The sequence below is a fragment of the Corythoichthys intestinalis genome, chromosome 17 (assembly GCF_030265065.1).
Source record: "Corythoichthys intestinalis isolate RoL2023-P3 chromosome 17, ASM3026506v1, whole genome shotgun sequence".
In the NCBI taxonomy this organism is placed as follows: domain Eukaryota; kingdom Metazoa; phylum Chordata; class Actinopteri; order Syngnathiformes; family Syngnathidae; genus Corythoichthys; species Corythoichthys intestinalis.
In genome coordinates, this window is record NC_080411.1 from 37,487,162 (window position 1) to 37,514,349 (window position 27,188).

The 27,188-nt window shown below is 39.6% G+C and overlaps 2 protein-coding genes across 7 annotated transcripts; one reads left to right on the top strand and one right to left on the bottom strand.

Annotated features, from left to right (window-relative positions):
- Positions 1-580: 580 nt before the first annotated feature.
- nop14 (NOP14 nucleolar protein homolog (yeast)) lies at positions 581-17,568 on the bottom strand. 2 transcript variants are annotated; one of them, XM_057818990.1, is made up of 19 exons: positions 17,446-17,568; positions 16,594-16,776; positions 16,333-16,467; positions 16,117-16,258; positions 15,843-15,988; positions 15,632-15,769; positions 15,306-15,428; positions 14,849-14,980; positions 11,200-11,482; positions 9,109-9,239; positions 8,959-9,044; positions 8,745-8,880; positions 8,187-8,288; positions 4,563-4,716; positions 3,264-3,417; positions 2,984-3,131; positions 1,735-1,853; positions 1,497-1,652; positions 581-1,416 (listed from the first exon to the last, which is right to left on the bottom strand). In XM_057818990.1, exons 2-19 carry the CDS (start codon positions 16,774-16,776, stop codon positions 1,320-1,322), a joined length of 2,565 nt encoding a protein of 854 aa, XP_057674973.1. In that variant the 5' UTR covers positions 17,446-17,568; the 3' UTR covers positions 581-1,319. The 2 variants fall into 2 exon arrangements, with proteins under 2 accessions (XP_057674973.1, XP_057674974.1); XM_057818991.1 differs by having other exon boundaries at positions 582-1,416; positions 17,375-17,538.
- Positions 17,569-19,795: 2,227 nt separating this feature from the next.
- trappc13 (trafficking protein particle complex subunit 13) lies at positions 19,796-27,127 on the top strand. Of its 5 annotated transcripts, XM_057818232.1 has the most exons (14): positions 19,796-19,947; positions 21,866-21,934; positions 22,184-22,283; positions 22,753-22,837; positions 22,914-23,041; positions 23,545-23,617; positions 23,779-23,823; positions 23,918-23,935; positions 25,311-25,444; positions 25,512-25,710; positions 26,344-26,444; positions 26,547-26,694; positions 26,882-26,921; positions 27,001-27,127. In XM_057818232.1, exons 1-14 carry the CDS (start codon positions 19,902-19,904, stop codon positions 27,057-27,059), a joined length of 1,245 nt encoding a protein of 414 aa, XP_057674215.1. In that variant the 5' UTR covers positions 19,796-19,901; the 3' UTR covers positions 27,060-27,127. The 5 variants fall into 5 exon arrangements, with proteins under 5 accessions (XP_057674215.1, XP_057674216.1, XP_057674217.1 ...); XM_057818233.1 differs by having other exon boundaries at positions 26,882-27,127; XM_057818234.1 differs by lacking the exon at positions 23,918-23,935.
- The last annotated feature ends 61 nt before the right edge of the window (positions 27,128-27,188 follow it).

The window sequence follows — 27,188 nt, forward strand, 5'->3', positions numbered from 1 at the left end:
TTTAAAGAAATTAAGGCTCGTAAGTCCCACAGCATGGCAAGTGGGCATTTGCGTGTTTTCAGCACCATTTTCTGCATATGCTCCGGGACCTGTGCCCGTTTCGTCATCCCTGCGCTATCATAAGTACTTTGTGTTCCGGCACCTTATGATTTACAAATTAAGCACTGTACTTAGGATATAATATTTTTTTACATTTCTGCATTATACCTGTTTGGAGAAAGGGGATGTTACAATGTAAACACACTTTAAGAATATTTTTTTATATTTTTGGAGATAGAAAAGGATTTGAGGCAGAGTGACGATTAATTACGGCAACTGTGGTGGCAATCTTAATATACAGTATTCATCTTCTGAACCACTTATCCTCACGAGGGTCATAGGGGTGCTGGAGCCTAACTAAAAACGGGCAGGAGGCAGGGTACACCCTGAACTGGTTACCAGCCAGTCGCAGGGCACATACAAACTACCATCCATTCACGCACACACTCAGCCCTGTAGAATTTTTGGAGTGTTAAATCAGCCTACCATGCATGTTTTTGGGATGTGAGAGGAAGCCGGAGTATTCGCAGAGAACATGCAAATTCCACACAGGGAGATAGGATTAAGTTGTGTATTGTTTACATTATTTTAAAAAATGGTAGCTTTTTCCACCACATAATACATAAATTATGAATAGTATTTATTTATACATATTTGATGAGTGAAATGGATGGTTTTGAGGAGCAGTAATGATGACATATTGGATTTTATGTAAAAATGATATTGTACATCGTGCATTTAGTACAAACTGCTTCAAAAAATATTACAAATTAGAATAGAACAAGTTCACAATCAAATTTACACACATTTCAGCTGTCCAAACAATTCCCTATAGGTATATTAGCAATAAAAAATAAGAATATATGTGCGCCGTTATTAACTCACTGGGCACCATTGACTGGGCTAGACGTCACAATATTGTTCATTCGCCCCTCCCAGTCAAATTGGACTGAACGTCTATCGCCGTCAATGGCAGTGAAAAATGATCAGTCAAAGCCAGCCATCCCTGTTCAAATGGATTTGATGTATATCTCTATAAATGGCAGTGAATGAGTTAAAAACGTTTACCTAAAACAATTCACACATTTGAACCCTCTTCCATCAGGTAATTATTCTTGAACTTCCCTGAAATGGTGACAGCAAATAAGTAGACATAGTACTAGTAAACCTGATCACTGTATTGTTGAAGTTGACATGAGGTCCAAGATGAAAGTGTCCAGAAGAGAGTAGTTGACAAAAAAAGTATAGAAATGTGTGTGTCAAGTAGTAGGCGGGGGCGCTCACTTCCTCTTCATCCTCTTGAGCGCCTTCCACTCTCCCTCCTGTGTGGCCAAGCTGCCGAAGAGCTCCTTCACTTTCCTCTTCCTCTCCGCGTCTCTGTGGGTAATAAGGATGGTGAGGACGTGGCTGAACATTACCCACGACATGTGGGAGAGTGGCGTCACAATGACCAGTACCTTCTCATGATGTCGTTAAGTTTCTCGGTGGCCAGGAAGCGAGTGTCTTTCCGTATCTCCCTCAGGGCTCCCTTGAACTCTTTCTTGTACTTGTGACGCAATCGGTGCTCTTCCTTTTGTTCTCTGGTCACGCCGCGCTTCTTCCCATAGTCTAACCTGCAGAAAAAGAACAAGTAGCACTCACTAAAGAACCACACGTGTGCCTTACGATGGTAGAGAGCCTCTTATCGTCACGTACACTTCCACAATTTTGGGCGTGAATAGCTTCAAAGGGACAGGCTTTTTCTTCTCGAATACCAAGCGGCTGTGGATTTGCGGCGGTCCACCCAGGGTGTCCAGGATCTCAGCTTTAAGTGCCTAAAACAAAATTAAAATACCTACCATAATTTTCAGCGCACCTGACTATAAGCCGCAACCCACCAAATTTAGCACGAAAACAGCATTTGTTCATAGATAAGCCGCACTGGACTACAAGCCGCAGCTTCCCTAGCTGTATTATGGGATATTTCCAACTAAGGTTATTAACCGGTAACACTTTATTTGAAAGCGGTTTAATTAGACTGTCATAAGACCAAATGAACGACCATGAAGCTTTAAACCAATTGGCTGGCAAAGCTTCATTGCTTCAAGAAGCTTCATTTGGCCATCACATGCTCCTTTGGGGGGGCCAGTCAACCTCTGGTGTCACCTGCTGTCAACACTTGTTGTCCAACATGCCTCCCAACATGCATTGCAGCGCTACATATGTAAATAAAATCAAAATTCAGGTTCTGTGCTAATTATTTCTTCAATTACTGTTCCAGCTGTTTCATTAATTGCTTTTTATGGTATTTGGTAACACATTATTTGACAGTGGAGCCATATGACTGTCATTAGACAATCATAATTATGATATGACACTGTCATTATCATTTATGAATGCTTATAACAGATGCCATTTAGTGTAATCCTGCAATTTATCTCACTTTTGAATGGCTGTAAAAGATCCAAGCAGGAAATAAACGGAGTTAGTGACATAATTTGTCGGATGACATTTATTGACATAAGCATTCAGTAATGCCCATGATAGTGTCATGTCATAATTATGACTGTCTTTTGACAGTGTTCTGACGCCGCTGTTAAATACAGGTTTACCTATTAACCCAAATAAATCAACGAATAAGCCGCATAAGTCGCAGGATTCAAAATGAAGAAAAAAAAGTAGCGGCTTGTAGTACGAAAGTTACAGTATTCACATAATGCTACAGTTGCAGTTCATTCACGTTTTTAATGAAAAAAAAAAAAGCTTAATTTAATTCCAATGGCAAAAACATTTAAAATTTCAATTGTTCAAAATTTGTCTGATTAGCATGTGCTTTCCACACCATTTAAATAATAGGTATACTGCAGTCTCATCATAACTGAAACAAAAATAGTACTGTTCAAACATTGCAAAACAAATAGGTTTTTACAACAAAATTAAGAAATAAGAGTTAAGGATAACCTACCCTTAAAGACTCTGGTAATAACTGAGAGGAGATGTGTTGCAAGAGGAGCGTTTTGATTGGCTGGAAGATGTGAGTGAAGCAAACCAGGTCCTTGTAGAGCACACAGCATCTGTTTAGCAGCTCCATGCACGTGGACACGCAAGACAACCTAATAAACAACAAGATGGCAGACTTTACCATTTAGACCTCCAGTGTGATTGCAGAAGATGTGAGGACCTCAGGACAAAACAGTATAGTAACCAAAAATTAAAGCGAAAGCGAAGCTCTCAAGTAGCATTACTTGTAGTGATCTGCATCAAGGTCATCCTTTAGGTTCAGTGTGGCAGACAGCGGCAACGTTTTCCTACTCCAACTCTTTAAAGATTCCGGGTTTGATAGCACCAAGAGATTGCTGTGTTTTCCCATCCTCTTAAAAGGTGGAACGACACTGTAATCTGCAAAACCAAGATTTTATATATATTAGACATGTGCCGATTACCGGTTTCAAGGTATACCGTAGTATATAAACATCACGGTTTCAAAACCGCAAAAAATTTTCCGTCATACCGTCCCGACAGTATTAGTTATTTTTTATGTCCTAAAAATGCAGGGAGAAATCCCTCGCTTGCAGCTGCAAGGCTCAACGCTCCCCCACCAGTTGTTGCTCAGTTTCAGTTGCTGTGCTACACGATGGCTAGAGGAGTTGAAACTCAACTTTTTTCCCCCTGTCGAAGAAAACGAAATCGCTGGTATGGGAATACTTTGTCTACAGAAAAGTTACAGATGGCCGCGGCTTAGAGGAGGGCCAACCGACATGTAAAACATCTTTGCGCAGGGTGGCTGCCGAAGAGGGAATACCTCCAATATGATTTCACATTTACACAAAATTAAACACCCTCATGAACCACCAGCTGCGAGAGTTAACTCCAGCGTGTTTAGTGTGTAGCGGTAGTAAAACGTGGTGTTTTTATCTCTCTGGCAACTGTGTTGAGAAAGAGTGTGTTTATAATGTAAATATGATACGAGTCATACACACGTGCGTTATATGGAAAATCATTCTATTATTTTTTTTCTGATGGTAATAATGTTGAGCTGTGGTTTTAGGCTCAACTAAAGGACTGGATATGTTTTAGTTTTATCAAGAATATTTCTGTTATTTTTTGTCCTGTTCAACGGAAATAAGCTTTTTTTGAGATATCTCAAAGTCACGCATTTTGGAGCTGTAATTGGAATACCGTGAAAACATGATATTTTGGCCTATTGTTATCATACTGTCAGAATCTCATACTGCCAAATGCCTACTAGTGATATGCAAAAGAATCGCTAAAATAAATCTTCAACCTATTCTTGATTAACAGCTTGCATTTTTAATGTATTTCACTTAAAATGTTGTTTTTTTTTTTAAATCAAGGTACTGATGAACATTGTTTCTGAACTGATATTCATTAAAAAGCAGTAATATTGTGTTCTGGATAGTGGTTACGGTATCAATAACTAATAATAATAATGATCATAATCATAATAATGAATAAAAATAATAATATATAAACAGTTTAATGAAAGCGATGATGTGACGGCTTGAAGATGACATGACGTCTACCTGCTGAGGTCTTGTCCTGCACAGCCAGGTGCAGAATTCCAGAAAGAAAATTGATGAGCTCAGGCAGGAAACGCTTGGAAAAGGAGATGTAGTCCACTGCCAGACAGCACAAAACTAAACCCGACGTCACGTTCTCTAATGATCTCACTGGACACTGCACACAAATGATTTGTAGTCTTTATATTTGAATATACTAGCTGTACACAGATAATTGCATTCCTTAATCCACATATAGCATTAATTTGCTACATACTGGACTGTCTCAGAAAATTAGAATACACAATATTCTAATTTTCTGAGACAGTCCTGTACATTAATCCACCATTTAAAGCAGGGGTGTCCAAACGTTTTGCAAAGGGGACCAGATTTGGCGTGGTAAAAATGTGGGGGGCCGACCTTGGCTGACGTCCTTTACATAGAACAATATACAGGACTGTCTCAGAAAATTAGAATATTGTGTATTCTAATTTCCTGAGACAGTCCAGTACAAGAACTCTATGCTATATGTATGTTAAATATGCAATTATTTCTTAATCTATGTTTCGGAACAGCCACTTAATGTCCCTCTACCAGCAAACTAAGCCTGCAATATATCACCATCCAAAACAAACATATGGTTCGGATGACACATCATCAGCTTTCTGAAATTCAACAAATGGTTTAGTTTGTTTTTCCTGAAAAATCCTAAATAAGAATTTCGGGGAATATTTTACGGAGGCGTCGATATGACGAATGATGAAGGTAAATTGGTGTGACTCTGCAGCTTTGCAAAGAATCTCAGCGTTCCAGCTCAATTGGTAGCGATGAGGACAAAATAATATCAGTTTCTTGTGGCACACAAGGTCAAACTAATTTAAATTCACAGTAGAAGGATGAAAAGAGCCACATGATTGAACGTCTCTCATCGTCAATGGCACTGAAAGAGGTAAGTATGACTTTGATTTACACTATGTGCTCTGACTTTTAATGTGTGCCAAACATTAAGACTACATGAGATGAAGAATGACAGTGATGTGGGATTTAAGAACAGTGGTACCTCTTCATACGAATTTAATTCATTCCTTGTCCTGGTTTATAAGTCGAAATGGTCGTATGCCCATAACAATACATACATTACAAACAACAATACATTATAATTCGATGAATTCGTTCCACAGCCCAAAAACCTACGCAAAATCCTTAATAAATACTGCTGGTACAATTACAAATAGCAATTACACATAGCAAAACTAATGAATTATACAGTATATCACAAAAGTGAGTACAGCCTCTCACATTTCTGCAGATGTTTAAGTATATATTTTCATGGGACAACACTGACAAAATGACACTTTGACACAATGAAAAGTAGTCTGTGTGCAGCTTATATTACAGAGTTAATTTATTTTCCCCTCAAAATATAGCCATTAATATCTAAACCCCTGGCAACAAAAGTGAGTACACCTCTTAGAAACTACATCCCTAAATTCCAAATTGAGTACTGCTTGTCATTTTCCCTCCAAAATGTCATGTGATTAGTTAGTATTACTAGATCCAGGTGTGCATAGGGAGCGGGTGTGTTCAAATTTGTAGTGCAGCTCTCACACTCTCTCATACTGGTCTCTGAAAGTTCCAACATGGCACCACATGGCAAAGAACTCTCTGAGGACCTTAAAAGACCTATTGTTGCGCTACATGAAGATGGTCAAGGCTACAAGAAGATTGCCAACACCCTGAAACTGAGCTGCAGCACAGTGGCTAAGATCATCCAGCGTTTTAAAAGAGCAGGCTCCACTCAGAACAGGCCTAGGGTTAGTCGTCCAAAGAAGCTGAGCGCACGTGCTGAGCGTCACATCTAAATGCTTTCTTTGAAAGATCGTCGCAGGAGTGCTGACAGCATTGCTGCAGAGATTGAAGAGGGTTAGGTTAGGGGTCAGCCTGTTAGTGCTCAGACCATACGCCGCACTCTACATCAAATTGGTGTGCATGGCTGTCACCCCAGGAGGATGCCTCTTCTGAAGACAGTACACAAGAAAGCGCGCAAACAGTTTGCTGAAGACATGACAACAAAGCACATGGATTACTGGAACCATGTCCTATGGTCTGATGAGACGATGATTAATTTGTTTGGTTCCGATGGTCTCGAGCATGTGTGGCGGCGACCAGGTGAGGAGTACAAAGATAAGTGTCATGCCTACAGTCAAGCACGGTGGTGGGAATGTCATGGTCTGAGGCTGCATGAGTGCTGCAGGTGTTGGAGAGTTACATTTCATTAAGGGAAACATGAACTCCAACATGTACTGTGAAATACTGCAGCAGAGCATGACCCCCTCCCTCCAGAAACTGAGTCACAGGGCAGTGTTGCAGCATGACAATGACCCCAAATACACCTCCAGATGACCACTGTTTTACTGAGGAGGCTGAGGGTAAAGGTGATGGACTGGCCAAGCATGTCTCCAGACTTGAACCAAATAGAACATCTTTGGGGGATCCTCAAGCGGAAGGTGGAGGTGTGCAAAGTCTCAAATCTCCGGCAGCTCCGCAACGTCATCAAGGAGGAGTGGAAGAGCATTCCAGTGGCAACCTGTGAAGCTCTGGTCAACTCCATGTCCAGGACATTAAAGGCTTCTATTCTGGATAATAGTGGTGGCCACACAAAATATTGACAGTTGACATGTTGTATGTTAATATTGACAACTTTCACTAAGGGGTATACTCACTTTTGTTGCCAGGGGCTTCGATATTAATGGCTATATTATGAGTTATTTAGAGGGGAAAATAAATTAACTCTATTATATAAGCTGCACACAGACTACTTTTCATTGAGTCAAAGTGTCATTTTGTCAGTGTTGTCCCAAGAAAAGATCTACTAAAATATCTATGAAGAAATGCAAGGGGCATACTCACTTTTGTGATACACTGTAAATACAAATCGAAATAATAATATAAATAACAATAATACAAATAACAATAATAACAATGTAACGAATCGGGTTTTAATGTGACGGTTATGTTTTGCATGCTGTTCCTGAACACTCCGTGTGACTGACGACAGTGAGAGAGTTGCGGTAGAGTTTTTATTTTCTCTTTTTATGTTGTAGTTGGCATAGGCTAAGGCAAACAGTAGTCGTGTTGTGTTGCACATGTTCTGAAATAGATGATTAAAAACCTCTCGAAGCTGGCGAGTTCTTTGCCGATGTTACAATAATAATAATTGACACCTTAACTTATAAAGACTGTCAAATGGAAGTAGGAGGACGACCGTCGAGATCATCGACATATCCCGTATTGTCGAGCCAGTGCACTGACGCGCAAACCACGCTCATATTTTTCTAACATTTCCATCTTAATTTCAATCGTGTCACCTTTTTCCATTTTTCACCACCTGCACTAATCTTCCTGGGACCCATGTTGATTTCTCTCACAAGAAAATCTGCTGTGCTTCCGTCTTGGGGAAAACAATGAAATTGCGACGCTCTCATAAAGCATTGTATTTCGAGCATGTTGTCATATGTCGAGACAAATGACGAGTCAAATTTTACGGATTATATTTCAATGTGTTCATATGTTGAGGTACCACGGTACGATTTTACAATGTATTATATAAATGTAAGATAGTAAGCACTAGACAATGCAATAGGGTACCTTTGTGAGGGCTTGACCAATATAAAGCAGTGCTGGTGTCGTGACAGGATGTCGGAAGTCAGATGTGGGAAACAGCAATGCCGCCACCTTCAGATAAATTAGCTAAAAGCACGCAAAAATACATATCAGTGCATGAGGATGTATACAAACATAAGATTTAAAAAAGCAATCTCACGCAAACATTTTGCCTTTACTGTTCACATAGCACACTGAAACCCAACATACACTACACCAAAAATGTACACTCCCGGTAATTTAAAAATATACATTGCCAATCCACCACACGTATGTTAGCCATTTTTAAAAACAGCTAACACAAGGTAAAAAGCTAAATATGGCTAAAAGAGAGAGACAAGTACACTAAATAAGACAGTTATTGATAGCAGATGAATAAATGGGTGACAAGCAAGACGAATGGAATAGCTGATTTGTTGATAAATTATGTCAAGCGATTAACTAGGTGTGCTTCAGCTTATAAAAATAAAATAATAATTTTATAAAACATTTTTAATGCCAATTACAATAAACTGTAATAAGTCAATGAAGAGTTGATAGTACCATGTCAAGTGTTGGGAAAGCAGCATTGCCTTTGACTTCTAGCACTTCTTCCATGCTGTGAGCAGCATCTCCAATGATTGTCTGCATGGACTTACAGGTTGCTTCCGGAAACATTTGACACAGGCTGTACACCTCTCTACCCAGATGATGAAACAATAAAACAACTTCTTAATAGAAGAACTCATTTGAACTACCTGGCTAGTAATTGACTCACGGAATAAGCTTGTCGACAGTTGTGAGTTCAGGCGGATTCCGAGATGCCAGTTCTCCCAGGTACTCCAACAGAAAACCCACCAGTTTCTGACACACGGGTATCATATTTATACATAATCAGGCAAAAACACTGTATAATGTACTTCTGTACCTGCAGTTTGATCTTATTTCCCACAGCCAGGCTAGGGTGGTTGCACTTCTGAGTTCGGGCCACGATGAGGCGCTGGTTGTCAGGGCTATGACCACGAAGTAGCTTTTCAAGGTCTTGGGAGCTTTCTGGAACTGGAAGAACAGTAAACAGTGGTAAATAGGAAACTGCAAAACATTTATGGGATGGCATGGCTCAGTGGTAGAGTAATTGTCCCCCAACCCAGAGGTTTATGGGTTCGATTCTCTGCCCTGATGAACTCGCCTAAATATCCTTGAGCAAGATACTGAACGCCACATTGCTCTGGTGCTGCGTCACCAGTAGGAAGATGGCAATGTAGTGTAAAGCGCTTTGAGCGCCTTGAAAGGTGGCAAAGCGCTATACAAGTATAACACCATTTACCATTTACAGAACACATTGCTGAAAGGCAGCGTTGGATAGAGTAGCCAAAAATTTGTACTCAAGGATAGAGTATAAAATACTACTGCTCGTCTTCAAAATACTTAATGGCCTTGGACCAAAATACATGCTTGATTTTTTTAGATTCCTATGAAACAACTAGACCCCTAAGGTCGTCTGGGACCGGTCTCCTTTATGTTCCAAGAACAAGAACCAAGCACGGTGAGGCAGCATTTAGTTACCGGTATTATGCGCCTCACCTCTGGAACAAGTTACCTGAAGGTCTGAAGTATGCTCAAACTGTTAGCTCCTTTAAATCAGGGCTAAAAATGCTTTCATTTAGCACAGCATATCCATAACTGTCTACATATTTCAAGCTATTTGCTTTCTATTCCTCTTGTGCTTTATCTCCATTGCTGATTTCAATTATTATTATTATTATTATTCGTCGTAGTAGTGGTGGTAGTAGTATTTTTTTTTATTTTATTCGTGATTAAATTAGATTTTTATGTATTATTTCCTGTTTTGTCTTTGTTTTTACATTCTATTGATTTAATGTGATTTTTATGATTTTCATGTGCTGTAAAGCACTTTGAATTGCCTTGTGTTGAATTGTGCTATATAAATAAATTTGCCTTGCCTCAAGTAAGAGTAGCATTACTTCAAAATAATATTATTCAAGTACAAGTAAAAATAGTCATCCAAAAAATGTACTCAAGTAAAAAGTATTTGATGAAAAACTACAATTCCTTATAATCTTTTTTCTTTTCTCCGTGCTCAATGTGGTCCACACAAGGACTCAGGACAGAGGTTGAGTCAACTTTAATCCGTTTTAACTGGCTGCAAGTGTGATTTAGTTATTGCCACCACCTGTTTTTATGTGCCACAGGTAAGTAACAGGTGCTGTTATTTACACAAATTAGAGAAGCATCACATGATTTTTCAAAGGCTGCCAATACTTCTGTCCGGCTCATTTTTGGAGTGTTGTGTAAAACGATACTGATTTCATTTTTTTTTCGCCCATTCTCTTTTGTGTTTTATAATTGCAAGCAAAATAAATGAAGATATTACTACCAAAGCAGTTGTAATTGCAATCATTTTCTGGGAGAAATTGAGCATTATCTTACAGAATTGCAGGGGTGCCAATACTAGTGGCCAGCAATGTAGCAGAATCATCGAACTCTGACTGAAAAAATAGAAATGAAAATCACTTGTCCCAGGAGCATGACTGTCCTCTACTGGATAAACACATTTTCCACCATGAAACTAAAACTCTGCTTTTCCGCCATCTATCGGTGCGAAATAAAAACTGCACTTTTTTTGACACCTGACATCTCTTTTTTATGGCACTTTAAAGACGGCATTTGTTGTGATGTTAGAACATCGACGTTATCATACTGAACTGCAAGCGTGTGTTGTGTGTGGTGATGTATCTGTATTGTTACGTCTAATTGGTATAATGGAGTAATGTGATTAGTGTTGTTACGTGTGATTGGTGAGACTGGGTGAGAGAAAAAAAAAATAGTGACTCTAGTGTAGCCCAAAGTAGCGGAGTAAGAGTTGAGTGTCTTCTTCACAAATCTACTCAAGTAAAATAAAAAAGTATGCCGTGGTAAAACTAGTCTTATAAGTACATTTTTCTCAGAAAGTTACTACCCACCTCTGCTAACAGGTGAGAAAAGAGTGGTTTGTTACCAGTAAAGGTGTATGGAAGCTCAGCTTTGGCTGCTTCCTGCTGGGCCTTCCTCTCCTCTTGGCTCTTCATTTCTTTAGCCTCCTCCTCTTCCTCGCTTTCTTGTTCTGATGCCAAGTCTGAATCTCCATTCTCTTCCTCCTCCTCATTCCCTTCCTCGTTGGCACTACCATCCTCATTTTCCTCCTCCTCTTCTTCTTCTTCGTCCGCCTCCTCGCCTCCCTCAGATTCTTCCTCTTCACTTTTTTCTGCATCTTCTTCTTCCTCAAGGTTCCATTTGCCATCCTTTAAAAGAAAGCAAACATACACAACATTTAAATATTTCCTGTAAATGTACACATTAGTGCTAGGCAACATGGGGAAAAAAAACGCTTCTATCGCGATATGAGTTATTTTATATCATGATACGATATGCCATTAATTATTTGGTGAAAAAAAGACATCAATGCCCCTTCTGGTTCAAGTGGATCGAGTTAAATGAGTGCCTTATAAAGGGTTAACTGTTAAACCCCCCCCCGAGGAAGACGTATACATTTCGCGGCCCCCCAACTCTCTGCCGCCACTGCAAATAGTACTATTTGTCCATAAAATTGTAATAAGTACCTCTGCATAGCATTGTGTCCTTTTTAATATTAAAGGGAAAAAAGCACTAACATTGTTTTGTTTGTAAAAGAAAAGACTGAAAGGGCATAAATTTGCCTGGAAAGGAAAAAAGTCATGTCCAAACTCTCATAATACACTCAAGGTACATTTTGTGACCATTTCACACTGAAAAATTCAAATTTATTACCAACATTAACTCATGAGGACAATATGCCAAACAATTTGACAGAGAAACCCCCCCCCCCCCCCAAAAAAATTCATAGAATAAAAACGACAGTCTCATTGGACAGAGGGGCAGTTCTTATTCTTGCTGCAGGCAGTATCAGCTCCTTTGCTATGGTGGGGTTATTTTGCACTGAGCAACTATTTATGCCACCTTATATGAAGCTAACAGTGCTCACTGGTTTACTGACGTAACACTGCCAAAACGGGACGATTGTTGACAATATTCGGCATGTTTTCGCTGAAAAAAAAATCAAGTTGCTTATGAAGGTGATTGGGGTCTAATGTCTTTAAGTGACGTCTTATTTAATTTGGCTTCCTGCAGTCCACTGCAAACATTTTTAGACACATTAAACAGACTGGTCTTTCCTCGTCTTCCACTGTATCAAAAGTCAAAGCAAAAAGTTACATACACTACGCTTCATCATATTTCCTCATCTTAGCTCTTTATATCTCCAGTGCTCTTTGCTGTGTTTGGTTCAAAAATACGGCGCATACCTTGAAAAATAAGAGCGCCAGTGCCACCAACCGAGTGAATGTGAAACTACACTTTATTCTAGTACGGCAAAAAAGTATGTTACCATGCGCCACCCCCAACATCGCTCTGCGGCCCCCTGGGGGGGCGTGCCCCACTACTTGAGAAGTACTGGCCTACACTAAGTTGCTGTTTTAGGGACATCCACAGAAATGTAGAGCAGGGGTCAGCAACCCATGATATGCGTGTCAACACTGACACAGGAAGGGTTACCCAGTGACACGCGAGCGCATGGCAAAAAAAAAAAAAAAAAAAAACAATGCGCCTCGTTAACTGAAATTTAGACATTTTCAGTTGGCGCCCTGTTATTTAGGGGCTTTACGGTAGCGCCCCTCCCACCCCCTCTGCCTCTGCTCCTTGCGTGCTAACAGAGAGACATGCTGTAACTAGCCACAGACAGACACACAGGCGCGCGATAAATGAATGATGGCAGCTCCTCCAGCAAAAAAAAATCTCTGCCTTTCCAGCCAGCGTGGACAAATGAGTGGGGCTTTGTGCTAAAAAATGACCGTGCTGTTTGTGTGTTATGGCTCGAGAGCGTTGTGTGTCGCACAAGTGTCAAACGTCATTACGAGACAAAACATCAAAATTCATTCAAGGGTGAGTCTGGCAAGGCGGAGACATTAAAACGCGCTGTGTCCAGGTACAGAAAACAAACACAGACCCCGAAAACCTTTGTCACTGCTAAAAACACCACCACCGAAGCAAGCTATCAATTTCTCACTGCATTACAAAGCACGGAAAACCATTTACCGATGGCGAATATATCAAAGAGGTGATCTTGTCAAGCGCAGAGGTTTTGTTTGATTGCTTGCCTAACAAAGAGACAATCAAAAAAAGAATAAAAGATCTCTGCGTCAGCCAGAACTGCTGAAAGGCGAGTAGAGGAGCTGAATGTTCAGCTATTATTACTGTTGCATTTATTTTCAAGTTTTGATGTTTAAATTAGGGCTGTCAAACGATTAAAATTTTTAATAGAGTTAATCACAGCTTAAAAATTAATTAATCGTAATTAATCGCAATTCAAACCATCTCTAAAATATGCCATTTTTTTCTGTAAATTATTGTTGGAATGGAAAGATAAGACAAGAAGGATGTATACATTCAACATACTGTACATAAGTACTGTATTTGTTTTTAATAACAATAAATCCACAAGATGGCATAAACATTATAAACATTCTTTCTGTGAAAGGGATCCACAGATAGAAAGACTTGTAATTCTTAAAAAAGAAATGTGAGTACAAGTTATACTAATTTTGATAGTTTGTATATTGTGACTAAATATTGCCATCTAGTGTATTTGTTGAGCTAAACGAAATGTCTGAATATAGTTTGACCAACGTCTGAATATTATTTTAAATAGAGTTTGACCAACGTCTGAATATTATTTTAAATAGTTCTCTTTGTATTGAGCGCTTTTCTTTTTGTGAACATTATTTTTTTGAGAGATAGGCTTCGGAATAATACTTTTGTTGTGCTTTCACTAAATGATAGTGTAGCATCTTAACTGTTCTTAACTGCCCAAATGCATGATGGGAAGTTGGGCAACCATGACTTCCAGTGGTGGCTGCAAATGGTATATCTTCTCTGCGTTGTTTTGGAAGAGATGCCAGAGCTTATACCAATAAATAGCACGGCTCCAATGAATGCCCGTATCTACTCTCCTCACTTGTCTCTGCCTCTTAGCTCTCAATATACATAAGCGGGTCATTCCGCGCATGCGTTAAATATTATAACGTGATTAATTAAAAAACTTAATTACCGCCCGTTAACGCGACAATTTTGACAGCCCTACTTTAAATAAGTCAGATGCTGCTGCTGTTCAGCTGTTATTACTGTTGCACTTATTTTCAAGTTTTGATATGTTTACATAAGTCAGATGATGCTGCTGTTCAGCTGTTATTACTGTTGCACTTATTTTCAAGTTTTGATATTTTCTACAATATGAATTTATTTTTCCATTAATTGAAAAAGAAGAATGGTAGTTATACGATCTCAATGTATGTCCATGTTGTTTTCTTTGGAGTAAAATTACAGCTCAGTTGGATATAAAAATTTGGATGTGCATCATTAAGCTTGGAGTGGCACAATGATTGACAAGAAAATTTGAAAGTGGCACTCCAAACCAAAAAGTTGCTGACCCCTGATGTAGAGTTAAGTACAGAGTACTTTATAAGATATTATTAAAATTAACAATAGGAAAAAATTTTGCCATCTATAATTTTCTATCGTATTGGCGATATCGTCAGATCGCCCAGCACAAGATCACGTAAAGTATATTGCGTTACCTGATAAGCCAGAGTTTTCATGTCATCTTTGTCAAGAATGAATCCGTCGTTGAGGTCGTCAGCCGACATGTGAGTCCGAGTCGGCGCGCCTTCTGTTACTTCATCGCCCAACATCCTCCTCAGTCGATCCGCCTTAGAGAAAAAAAAAGTCAGGGTAGGATAAATGAATCTATTCCATGTATTGATTATTATGCAAAGCTCCTTCACTTTTTCTTCTTGTATGTATATTTCTGTACCCCTTCCTGATTTAATTTTTTTGCATGTTTGTCACGCTTGAATGTTTGCCATCATACAAATTATATAAAATATTGGAAAAATATTCATTTAGTTTCATGATGGGAAACATTTTAGCGGGACAAACATGCAAAGGTAACAGGAAGGGGGCATTTTTACACAACTGTAGGATTTCCTCTCCAGCTACTAATTTGTATTTTTTCAATGGTAGTTGTGAACACACCTCTAGTTTCTGCAGCTTCGCCTGCTCCTCCTTGGCGATCTCCTCAGAGGTCTTCATCTTCTCTGATGGCTGAGCCTTCATCTCGAAGCCCAGCTCCCTAACCATCTTGTCATACTCGTCCAGCTGCGCAAGCATTACACATTAGCTTGTTGGGTGCCATTTATGGCGATATACGTCCAATCCATATGAACAGGGAGGCGTTGGCAGCGAGTTCAAAAGAATTGGACGTCTACTAGTGACAAAGTAATTGTACAGATTGCCTCAAATATTTACCCTTTGTCACTTTTATTTTAGGTATTTTCAAATTGTCGTACTGTTGCTCTCACCTTTGGTTTCTCCTCTGACGTCTGTTCCCGCTGACCTTTGGGCTTCTTTCGCACCATCATTGCCTGAATGCTCTTCCATTCCTCATCTAGCTTCTCCGTCAGCACTTGTGCCTCCTCCTTTAGCACCTGACGCTCCCTCTGAAATGTAAGACGAGGATGACGTTTATACATATATATGTCTATTTCAAGAATCGCAACAGAGGAGTCTCACCTTCTCCTGTTTGGACTTGTGAATGAGCTCCTCAATAAGCTCCTGTCTGGATTTGGCTTTAGGACCGCCCTCGTCATCGGCATTCTCTCCGGAAGTCTTTTTTCTGAGGAGGCCCCCACCGCCAAAGTGAGAGGCTGTCAACTCAGCTAAAAGAATTCAGAGCATATTTTAAAGCATTTGTTTGATTGCTGATTATATTTTTAAGAAATTTCATATGAGTGAGCAAACACTCATTGCTGTAAAATAAACATTTTTTAGCATGTATTGCTCTCACCTGACAAAAGCCCTTTCTCATCCGATTCGTCGTCGCTGTTCACCATGTCTGTAAACTTGTCCATTTCGGACAGAGATTGCCCATAATGAGTCAGCTCCTCCTCCTCGTTCAGATTGTACATATCCTTCTTGTCATGGGTGCGCTGGAACACGTCATTTAAGAATAGTTGAAGACATTAACAGAATTAAAAGTTTATAAAGCAGCGGCGTAGCTCACCTGTCTCTCCATGGCAAACCTCTGCAGGATCTTTTCTTCTGGCGCCATTTTGGAGTCGTACTCACCGATACGCCTGTCTATGAACTTGTTGCTCTTATTCTTCTGCTTGTACTCCTTCAAAAGGGTCTCCTTCCTCTAATGGACAACAGAAAAATAATCTAATGGTAAAGCTATGTGACAGACTGACTCCAGAACAGATGATTTACATAGAAATATTTCCTGAAGGGGTTAAAGAATGCACAATTATTTATGGAGTCTCACCTTGTTGATGGCTTTGGAGCGAGACACTCCAGGGAGGCCAACATCGTGCTTGCCTTTCCTCCCCAGCACATCAAACTTCTTGCGGTTAATTTTCACTTCAAAAGGGTTGTTCTTGATCTCAGCAGAGGCTTTAAGTTTGCGAACTTTGTCCGCCACGCTCCGCTTTTTGAGAATCTTCCCCATCTGGAAGAGTCGTTTATTATCACGTATTAATACAAACCACCATAATTGTGTGAATGCTGCAGAGCAGTGTTATTCTGCAGCTATAAACATTTGTTGTAGTAGCATTAGGGTTCTGCAAAATATTCCCTTCATATGTAGCATAGGAATTCTCACTTTTGCCATTAAGAAAAAAAATGCAATCACCTATGTTCTCTTAGTATTCCCAAATGGACACAATTTCACCTAGTCTTACCAAATCTCTAAACTTTTTCAAACTACTCCAACATCAGATTAAATTCAGGCTAATATTTCACTTAGGAATCAAATTATTATTAATTGTTCTGAACGGTGTATCTGTTCGCCCTGTCATTGAAATCTGCTGTTACTATTTCAATTTCATTGTGCTTCTTGCCCAATGACAACAAATCGATCCAATTCTGGTATGGAGACACTTAATCGTTCCACACACATTTCAACAAAAGAATAATTGTCTCTAAAAACCTTTCATTTGTGCGCAAACTTTACGGCAATGACACGCTCTCCCTACAAAACAAATCAATCTATAAATGAAGACATTAGCATTATTAGCAAAATCGTAAACAACTTCACTTGAGTTTACCGTGTATGCGTGGTGAATAGTGGAACCTATAAAATCCACTGTGACAAGGACATTTAGGTGCTAAAACATACCGATGCGTACTTCGATCAATTAAATAAACTCTTAATGCTCTATCCACGTTCTCAGATTCAGGTTGACCGCATGCGTGCACGCGGCGATGTTAAAGTTCAAAATAAAAGAAAAACAAAGAAAAGCAGAAACAAGAGCTTCAATTTACTACAGCGTCCTATAGCGTTCAGGAGTAGTACTGTCACCATACTAAAATTAAATACAGTACTGTGCACTGTGTTCAAATGTTTGATGGATTAAAAAAAACACAACAGCCTAGAATAGATGGTCTGAGTATCGATACTTTTGCATTCAAATACATAATACAAAATTTCAGTTTCGATACTTTGAAACTTTTTGATACTTTTTGATATTTTTGCCAGTCCTATTCAGGAGTAGATGCACATAGCTGGAGTGGCACATCCAAGTGAGATGAGAAAATATACACTGCTTGCCAAAAGTATTGGCACCCTAGCAATTCTGTCAGATGATTGCTAAAAAATACTCAATTTCTCCCAGAAAATGATCGCAATTACAAATGCTTTGATAGTAATATCTTCATTTATTTTGCTTGCAATGCAAAAACACAAAAGAGAAGGGGAAAAAATCAAATCAATATCATTTTACACAAAACTCCAAAAAATGGGCCAGGCAAAAGTATTGGCACGCTCAACCTAAATCTTGGTAGCACAACCTTTAGAAGAAATAACTGCAAACAACCACTTTCGGTATCCATCAATGAGTTTCTTACAATGCTCTGCTGGAATTTTAGACCATTCTTCTTTGGCCAACTGCTCCAGGTCTCTGAGATTTGAAGGGCGCCTTCTCCAAACTGCCATTTTCAGATCCCTCCACAGGTGTTCTAAAGGATTCAGGTCTGGACTCATCGCTGGCTACTTTAGAAGTGTCCAGTGCTCTCTCTCAAACAATTTTCTAGTGCTTTTTGAAGTGTGTTTTGGGTCATTGTCCCACTGGAAGACCCATGACCTCTTGGGGAGACCCAGCTTTCTCACACTGGGCCCTACATTATGCTGCAAAATTTGTTGGTAGTCTTCAGACGTCATAATGACATGCACACCGTCAAGCGGTCCAATGCCAGAGGCAGCAAAGCAAACCCAAAACAACAGGGAACCTCCGCCATGTTTGACTGTGGGGACCGTGTTCTTTTCTTTGAAAGCCTCATTTGTTTTTCGTGTAAACTCTATGTTGATGCCTTTTCCCAAAAAGCTCTACTTATGTCTCATCTGACTAGAGAACATTCTTCCAAAACGTTTGTGGCTTTCTAAGGTTTCTCAGGTCAAGTTTTGGCAAACTCCAGCCTGGCTTTTTTTATGTCTCGGGGTAGGAAGTGGGGTCTTCCTGGATATCCTACCATAGTCCCTTTTCATTCAGACACCGACGGATAGTACGGGTTGACTCTGTTGTGCCCTCGGACTGCAAGACAGTTTGAACTTGTTTGGATTGTAGTCGAGGTTCTTAATTCACCATCCGCACAATCTTTTGTGGTAATCTCTCGTCAAGTTTTCTTTTCCGTCCACATTTAGTGAAGTTAGCCACAGTGCCATGGGCTTTACACCTATTGATGACATTGCGCACGGTAGACACAGGAACATTCAGGTGTTTGGAGATGGACTTGTAGCCTTGAGATTGCCCATGCTTCCTCACAATTTTGCTTCTCAAGTCCTTAGACAGTTCTTTGGTCTTCTTTCTTTTCTCCATGCTCAATGTGGTACACACTAGGACACAGGACAGAGGTTGAGTCAACTTTAATCCATTTTAACTGGCTGCAAGTGTGATTTAGTTGTTGCCACCTCCTGTTATGTGCCAGAAGTAAGTAACAGGTGCTTTTAATTATATAAATTAGAGAAAAGCAACACATGATTTTTCAAAGTGTGGCAATATTTTTGTCCAGCCAGTTTTTGGAGTTTTGTGTATAATGATAGTGACATAATTTTTTCCCCCATTCTCTTTTGTGTTTTTTCATTGCAATCAAAATAAATGAAGATATTACTACCAAAGCATTTGTAATTGCAATCATTTTCTGAGAGAAACCGGATTGCAGGGGTGCCAATACTTTTGGCCTGCAGTGTATAAAACTAAACAATTTGAAAAATCTGTTTGATTCACTGGCTGCCATTGACACTGGCAATCCATTTGAATGCTGAGTAACCGCTACCTGGGGAGGGATCAGTGACGTCACCTACGTTTCACGCCTGAAATACTACATGCTATATTTACTTACCTGTACATGTCTTATTAACAAATAAGTAATAAAAGAAACACAGTTTTTATTTAGTATTTTTATTTTAAAGTATCTCTTATTTTCCTGCAGATGTCGCTTCACATCTCGCCCGCTTAATCCCAAACCGACGAAGAAGAAGACTCACGCTTCTGATCACGTGGGTCTGCTTGCTGTCACTCACAACAGTTAGCTTCCGTCGGGGCTAACAACCCCAAATAAAAGCCGTTTAATGTCAAAATGGATGTAAGTCAGGCCAAACAGGAACATCTACTGGCTTTGAAAGGTACTTTGCAACTCGTATACGACTTTGAAGATGTACTTTTTAAGGTGGAATGTTCGCTTTTAGATGTCACTACAACACTTCCTGCTAACCCGGCTAACGTAATTTTTGTTATCTTTACCACGCAATTTTGATTTAGAATGGAAATATCTACACATAATTTTATGTTTATATGATAGAATGTTTGGGTGTTCGCTGAGGCATCAGTATGCTAGGAAAGTGGACTGTTTTGCTTCGTCCGTTGCCATAGTTATTTACAATAGCATCCCTTCGCTCTCATGACCGGTGTTTATCATTTACGACATATGTGTCCAATCTATTTAAATGGAAAACTGTTAGCCCCTCCCATTTCAAATGGATTGGGCGTCTGGCACAGTCAGTCAATGGCATTGAAACATTAATATTTACTGCAAGCCACTCACAGTAAAAATGGATTGGACGGCTGTCGACTTAATTGGCAGCCAATGAGTTAATCAGAGGTGGGTAGAGTTGCCAAAAGTTAAACTTAGGTAAAAGTAGCGTTAATTCTAAACAATACCACTCAAGTAAATGTAGTCATCCAAAATTTTACTCAAATACAGGTAAAAAGTATTCTTTGAAAGAAGTAATGAGTAACATTGTGAGTAACTGCTTACAATGTAATGTAGAATGTAGAAATTACAGTGGTACCTCTACATACGAAGTTAATCCGTTCCAGGACCTTGTTTGTAAGTCGAAATGGTCGTATGTCGAGCAGGATTTTCCCATAGGAATACATTGTAATTCCATTAATTCGTTCCACAGCCCAAAAACCTTCACTAAATCCTTAAAAAATACTGCTGGTACTATTACAAATGGCAATTACACATAGCAAAACAAATAAATTATAAATCAAAATCGGAATAATAATAATAATAATAATTCCTGTATTAATGTAACGAATCGGGTTCTAATGTGGCGGACGTTTTTTGCTGACCCTGAACGCACCGCGGGGCTGACGTGCCAGAGACAGACCGGTGAGCTTGAGTTTCACTTTCACTTTGAATGTTTTCTTGAGAACACCGTCAATTGCGGCAGACAGAAGGTGTTTTTGTTTTGAATAAGTTGTGAAATAAATGATAAAAACGTGGCGAAGTTGGCGATTTCTCTGGAGATGTTACCACAATAAGAATTGTCAGCTTAACTTATAAAGACTGGCGAACGATGGTCGTCGGAGGACCGTGGAGATGTATTGTTGAGCCATTTCACGGATGCCCACCCTCTTCTTTTCTTGCATCTTCATTTAGAAGGTAAGCGTCAACTTTTTCCTTGTTTCACCACCTGTACCAACCTTTTCTGAAACCAGTGTTGATTTGTCACACAAGAAAATCCGCCGTGCATTCGTCTGCGGTGCTGCCATTGTCGTCGTATTTCGAGCATGTTGTCGGATGTAGAAACAAATGGCGAGTCAAATTTTACGTCGGATGTCGAAAAGTTTGTGTGTCGAAGCGATCGTATGTAGAGGTACCACTGTATTAAATTCAGACCAGAACAGCACTTGAAACATCACCAGTCCAAAAAGCATGAGCGCCCTCTAATGGAGAAAAATATTGTTATCTCTGATTGGTATAATGGAGTCATGTGGTTATTGTCGCGAAGTCTCATTGGTGAAAGTGAGACAGCCACTGTATCTCTGGCAGTAATAAAACCAATACTGTATGTAGAGTAAAGAGGAAAAATGTAACAACTAGTGCAGCCCAAAGCAGTGGAGTAAGAGTAGTGTTTCTTTATCACAAATCTACTCAAGTAATAATAAAAAGTACCGCATGGTAAAACTACTCTAAGAAGTACATTTTTCTCAAAAGGTTACCTAAGTAAATGTAACGTGTTACTACCCACTTCTGGAGTTAATGATAGTCATTCTGAAACAATGATAATGCATGGAAATGTCTTTGTTTTTCAGTGATGCGACTGACAAAGCCAACTCTATTTACCAACCTGCCAGTGACTTGTGAAGAGCGAGACCTACCAGGTCGTCATTTCACCTTCTTTGGAAGCGCGTACAGTTGAATAATTTTATTTCTATGACAATTTTTCCAGGAGGACTCAAAAAAATGCTTTAGATAGGTGAAACGGATACAGAAAAATTAAAAATACAGACTCACAGCATTTTCAAATTTATTTACAAGAAAAAAAATCATTGCATCTATTTTCTATTTGGGAAAAAAAAAAAAGCCCCCTCTTCCAATGATTGATACCGCCATCCTGTTTCTGTCCGCAGGCGACCTTTTCGCGCGACTAATGCGCGATGACCCGTCCACCATCAAGGGTGCGGAGACGTTAATGCTGGGTGAGATGCTCACGCTGCCACAGAACTTTGGGTGAGTGCCCTGATTTTTTCCTTTTACATGGGAATTTTGGTTTGATTTTAAATCTAATATAGCATAGATTCTTTTGTATGTAACTAAATCAATTTTAATTGTTTTTTAATTTATTATTTATTTAATGTAGTTGCTTTTTGGGCTCATCATTCATCATTTTGTTTTAGTTCGTATTACAGTATATACATTCATTAATTATATTTCAGTTATTTGACTTAATATTTTTAATGTTTTTCCATTTGACTTTAGTTTGTATTTAATAATTGTATGTTTTATCTATTTTAGTGCAATTTCAATTAAGTGAATTTCTAAATGTAATTTTCAATTTTTAAATTCAAATTTTCATTTTTTTGTTCGTATTATTTGAAATTTATTTTGTTTTTACTATTATTTTAATTACATTTTATTTCATTTAACCTTTCCGTAATTAGTTAGTATTATATCAAAAAAAAAATCTGTCATCTTGCAGGAACATCTTCCTGGGTGAGACCTTCTCCAGCTACATCAGCGTGCACAACGACAGCAGTCAGGTGGTCAAAGACATCCTGGTCAAGGTAAACCAGTATTACCTAGTATTGTGAAAACCTTGCGACCTCCTGAACCATCACCCTTGATTGTGGTCCTCCACAGGCTGACCTGCAAACCAGCTCCCAAAGACTCAACCTGTCGGCGTCCAACTCGGCCGTGGCCGAACTTAAACCCGAGTGCTGCATCGACGACGTCATTCACCATGAAGTCAAAGAAATCGGAACACACATGTGAGGCGCCTCCTAAGGCATTGTTCAGACTAGTAGCAAAATATGATTTTTTTTTTTTTTTTGGACCATCCAGATTGAAACTGGATAGCTCTTTTTTTAGTCTGAACAGTCACAAAGCACAGAAATCTGATTTTTGCGAGATGGATTGAAACCACATACAAGAGTAGTTTCATATCAGATATGGATAAGATGCTCCTCAGTCTGAACAGCTCAGATGGTTTTTGACTGTCCATTCAGTCACCCTATGCTGGATGACGCCTTTGTTGCCGCAGACACCTGTCAGGTTCGTCAATAGTGTGGCCTAGTCTGAACAGGCCCAGATCTTATTTGGACACTAGCTAAAAATAGTGTGAATAGTCAGCCCTAACAATCAGTTTTTAGGAGGAATATGATTGGAATCAGATATGTCTGCAGTCTGAACGCAGTCAATTTTATTTTGTCTTTGTATTTGTTTTAAAAGTATCACAAAGTGTGGTTGACACCAATGTGCGCATTGTTTGCAGCCTGGTTTGCGCCGTAAGCTACACCACACAGTACGGAGAGAAGCTCTACTTCCGCAAGTTCTTCAAATTCCAGGTGAGGAAGCTCCCTTAGCACGTCCTCGAGACATGTCGTAAGCGCTCGCTAAAAGCGTCAACTCAGCGCCAGTACACGACGGCGACTTTGCAGATCGATATTTGTTTTTGTTGCACCGGCAAGCGATGGAGACGTTCAGCTTTCATTCTCTCTTCAACCAGGTCCTCAAACCTCTGGACGTCAAGACGAAGTTCTACAATGCTGAGGTATGTCGCCATCTTGTTAGCGCATTTGCTTGTTAGCCTTCATCACGTTTAGCATGTGTTCATTTTGTCCTTTTATGTTCATTTTCTCCATTAGAGTGACCTCAGTTCTGTGGTAAATCACTTTCCTTTTTCTGTTCTCATCCCTTGTTTTCTTCACGCCGCCTGCAGGGGGCAGCAAACAACAACCGTGGTGGTATTTTGAGGATTGGACTGTATACCGTATTTTTCGGACTATAAGTCGCAGGGTTTTTTTCATAGTTTGGCTGGGGGTGCGACTTATACTCAGGAGTGATTTATTTGTGAAATTATTAACACATGATATCATTTCACACGTTATTTTGGTGTTTTGGAGTGACACTGATGGTTTGGTAAACTTGTTAGCATGTTCTTTATGCTATAGTTATCTGAATAACTCTTAATAGCTATGTTACTTTAACATACCGGCCACGTTCGCATTTCATTGTTCATGCATCATGTAACATTATCATACTGTACACTTATTCAGCATGTTGTTCTCTATTTTATTTTGATATTAAATTTCCTTTCAAGATGACATATCTGTTCTATGTGTTGGATTTTATCAAGTAAATTTCCCCTCAAAATGTGACTTATACTCTGGTGCGACTTATATGTTTTTTTCCTCTTCGTTGGGCTTTTTATGGCTGGTGCAACTTATACCCAGTTGCGACTTATAGTCCGAAATATACGGTAATTACGATCATTTATTGGCTGCCATTGATGGCGATAATGGTCCAGTCCATTTGAGCTGGGATTGTTTGATCGCTGCCAACCCTCCCAGTCTAAATGGATTTGATGCACATCGCCATCAATAGCAGCTAATGAGTTAATATGAATTAAAATGGCTACTTGCTGGTCATAAGCGTACGTTTGGGAAAGTCCTATTGTTGTTGCTTTGCATACCTCCTTCTTCACATTTCATTCTGCACAGGGCGCCGACATGGTGTTTGTAGTTTTTTTTGTGTTTGAATGTGATTTCATGAATTTAAAATGATAATGTTAAAATTCAAATGATTGCAATCCTGATCGTAAAAAGAATAAAACGTTTGCGAAGCTGTCCCGGCTTCGCATGAACCAACTTGGCAATCTCTGGCGGAGTCTAATGGTGGCATGAGCTAATGCTAATGAGCTAAACTGCGCTGGCTGAAAGGTTTTGCGTTCAAATGCTACTTTTGACCACAAACACCCCAAAATGACACCTAAGGTGAATTTTAATAATATTATATAAATATGCTGACAACACATTTATGGGAAAAGAACCTTAAATTATATGGTGTTCAGTAATGGAGGCATACCCGTTAAAATGGTGAAATTTAATTAACGAATTAAGGTGTCAGAGCAAATTGGGCCATTGTTGGTTAAAAGTGTATTTGTCAGTCTGAGCCCGATACTCAGACCCCAGTCCCGAAACCTTCTCTCGAGACTCCGCCACCCCCATAACCAACTGACCGCCGCGCTCTTTGCCACAGACGGACGAGGTCTTTCTGGAGGCCCAAATTCAAAACATTACCACGTCTCCCATGTTCATGGAGAAGGTTTCTCTGGAGCCGTCCATGATGTACAACGTAACAGAACTAAACACCGTCACGCTCCAAGACCATGGGTAAGGCTAAAGTTCTGACACACAGATGTTCCAGATAGAAGAAATAGTAGATCATCCTCATTCTTAGGGTGTCTACGTTTGGCAAGATGTCATACCTGCAACCCATGGACACGCGTCAGTACCTCTACTGCCTAAAGCCAAAACCAGAGTATGCCGAGAAGGCAGGCGTCATCAAGGGCGTTACAGTCATCGGAAAGCTGGACATCGTGTGGAAGACCAACCTGGGGGAGAGGGGGCGCCTGCAGACCAGCCAGCTGCAGAGGATGGTACTCCCCAGTCGACGCCCACCCCCTTAAAACTGGATGATTTAGCACAATAAAAATATGCAAATTTAATGTTCTATACCATATTTAATACTTCTGATTTAGCATATTTACACCAGTCATTAATACAAATATTATGTGCCTATAATGTGCCATATATACATATAATGGCAATATTATTTACCATTTTACTAACCTTCGATTGCCTCTAATGTCCAATATTTCCTCATCTGCAATGAACTATCGAAATGCAAGTGCTTGCTTCTAAATGCCAGCAAAGTATGTTTCTATTAGACAAGGCATAGCGTTAAATGAAACTCCTTTCATTACAACCTAGTTTACACCAAGATGCCAACAGATGGTGCCAGAACAATACTTTTATATTAGATTTGGCATTTTTAGGTGCGTAATCAGAAAATAAAAGATGTTAGGTTCCCCAAATTACCACCATAAATATGCTTTCTGTATTAATATTCAAATAATGTACCTCTTACTGTATACAAACTTTACATTCATGTAACTCCGTTAGTGCCAAAGGCTAGTTTTTACATCGATGTTATTTCGTAGGGAAAGGTCTATGCTGCTTTGTAGATGATTCAATGTAACATATTTACATAATCGGTTTTCTTATGTCAGGCTCCAGGGTACGGAGACATCCGTCTGTCCATGGAGGTTATTCCCGACACAGTCAACCTTGAAGAACCTTTTAACATCAGATGTAAGATCACTAACTGCAGGTAGGGACGTGTCTCAGTTATTCCAGCATCTGATTGTGTAGCCATTCCTTTCAAGATGGATTTTAAATGTCATTAATAAAAATCACCTCATTGTGTGCATAGCGAAAGGACCATGGATCTTCTAGTGGACATGATAAACACGTCGTCCGTCCACTGGTGTGGCGTCTCCGGGAGATCGCTTGGCAAGCTAAGCCCCGGGGCGTCACTCTCGCTGCCCCTTACGCTACTGGCATCCGTCCAGGGTCTCCAGGTAGTGTGCTAAAAGTATATTATTTTATTTTGTGGATAAGGACTCTACTAGTATGTGACACAATTAGTAGTGTTACCAATGGAGCAATGTTGTGCACTGTTAAGCTCAAATCTTGTAGTAAGACAAAAGTGGCATGAGTGGTCAACATCAATGTAATAGAAAAAATGCTTTCTATGATGTGTTTCAGAGTATTTCTGGCTTGAGGCTCACAGACTCATTCCTGAAGCGTACGTACGAATACGACGACGTGGCTCAAGTATGCGTGGTTTGTCCGTCCTAGCGAATTTTTATCTTGTTTTTAACCAGCTTTTCAACGGACCAACGGTGTGCCTCACACTGCACACTGTGTTTTTAACGCTCATTGAGATGCTTGTGAATAATGTAATTCTTTGGAAATAATGTGAATACGTGTTAATAAACTTGCTAAATTGCAGATGTCAAAACAATGCTAACATCCAACAAGCATTACCTTAGTCCTGTCGCCAAAGTCATTT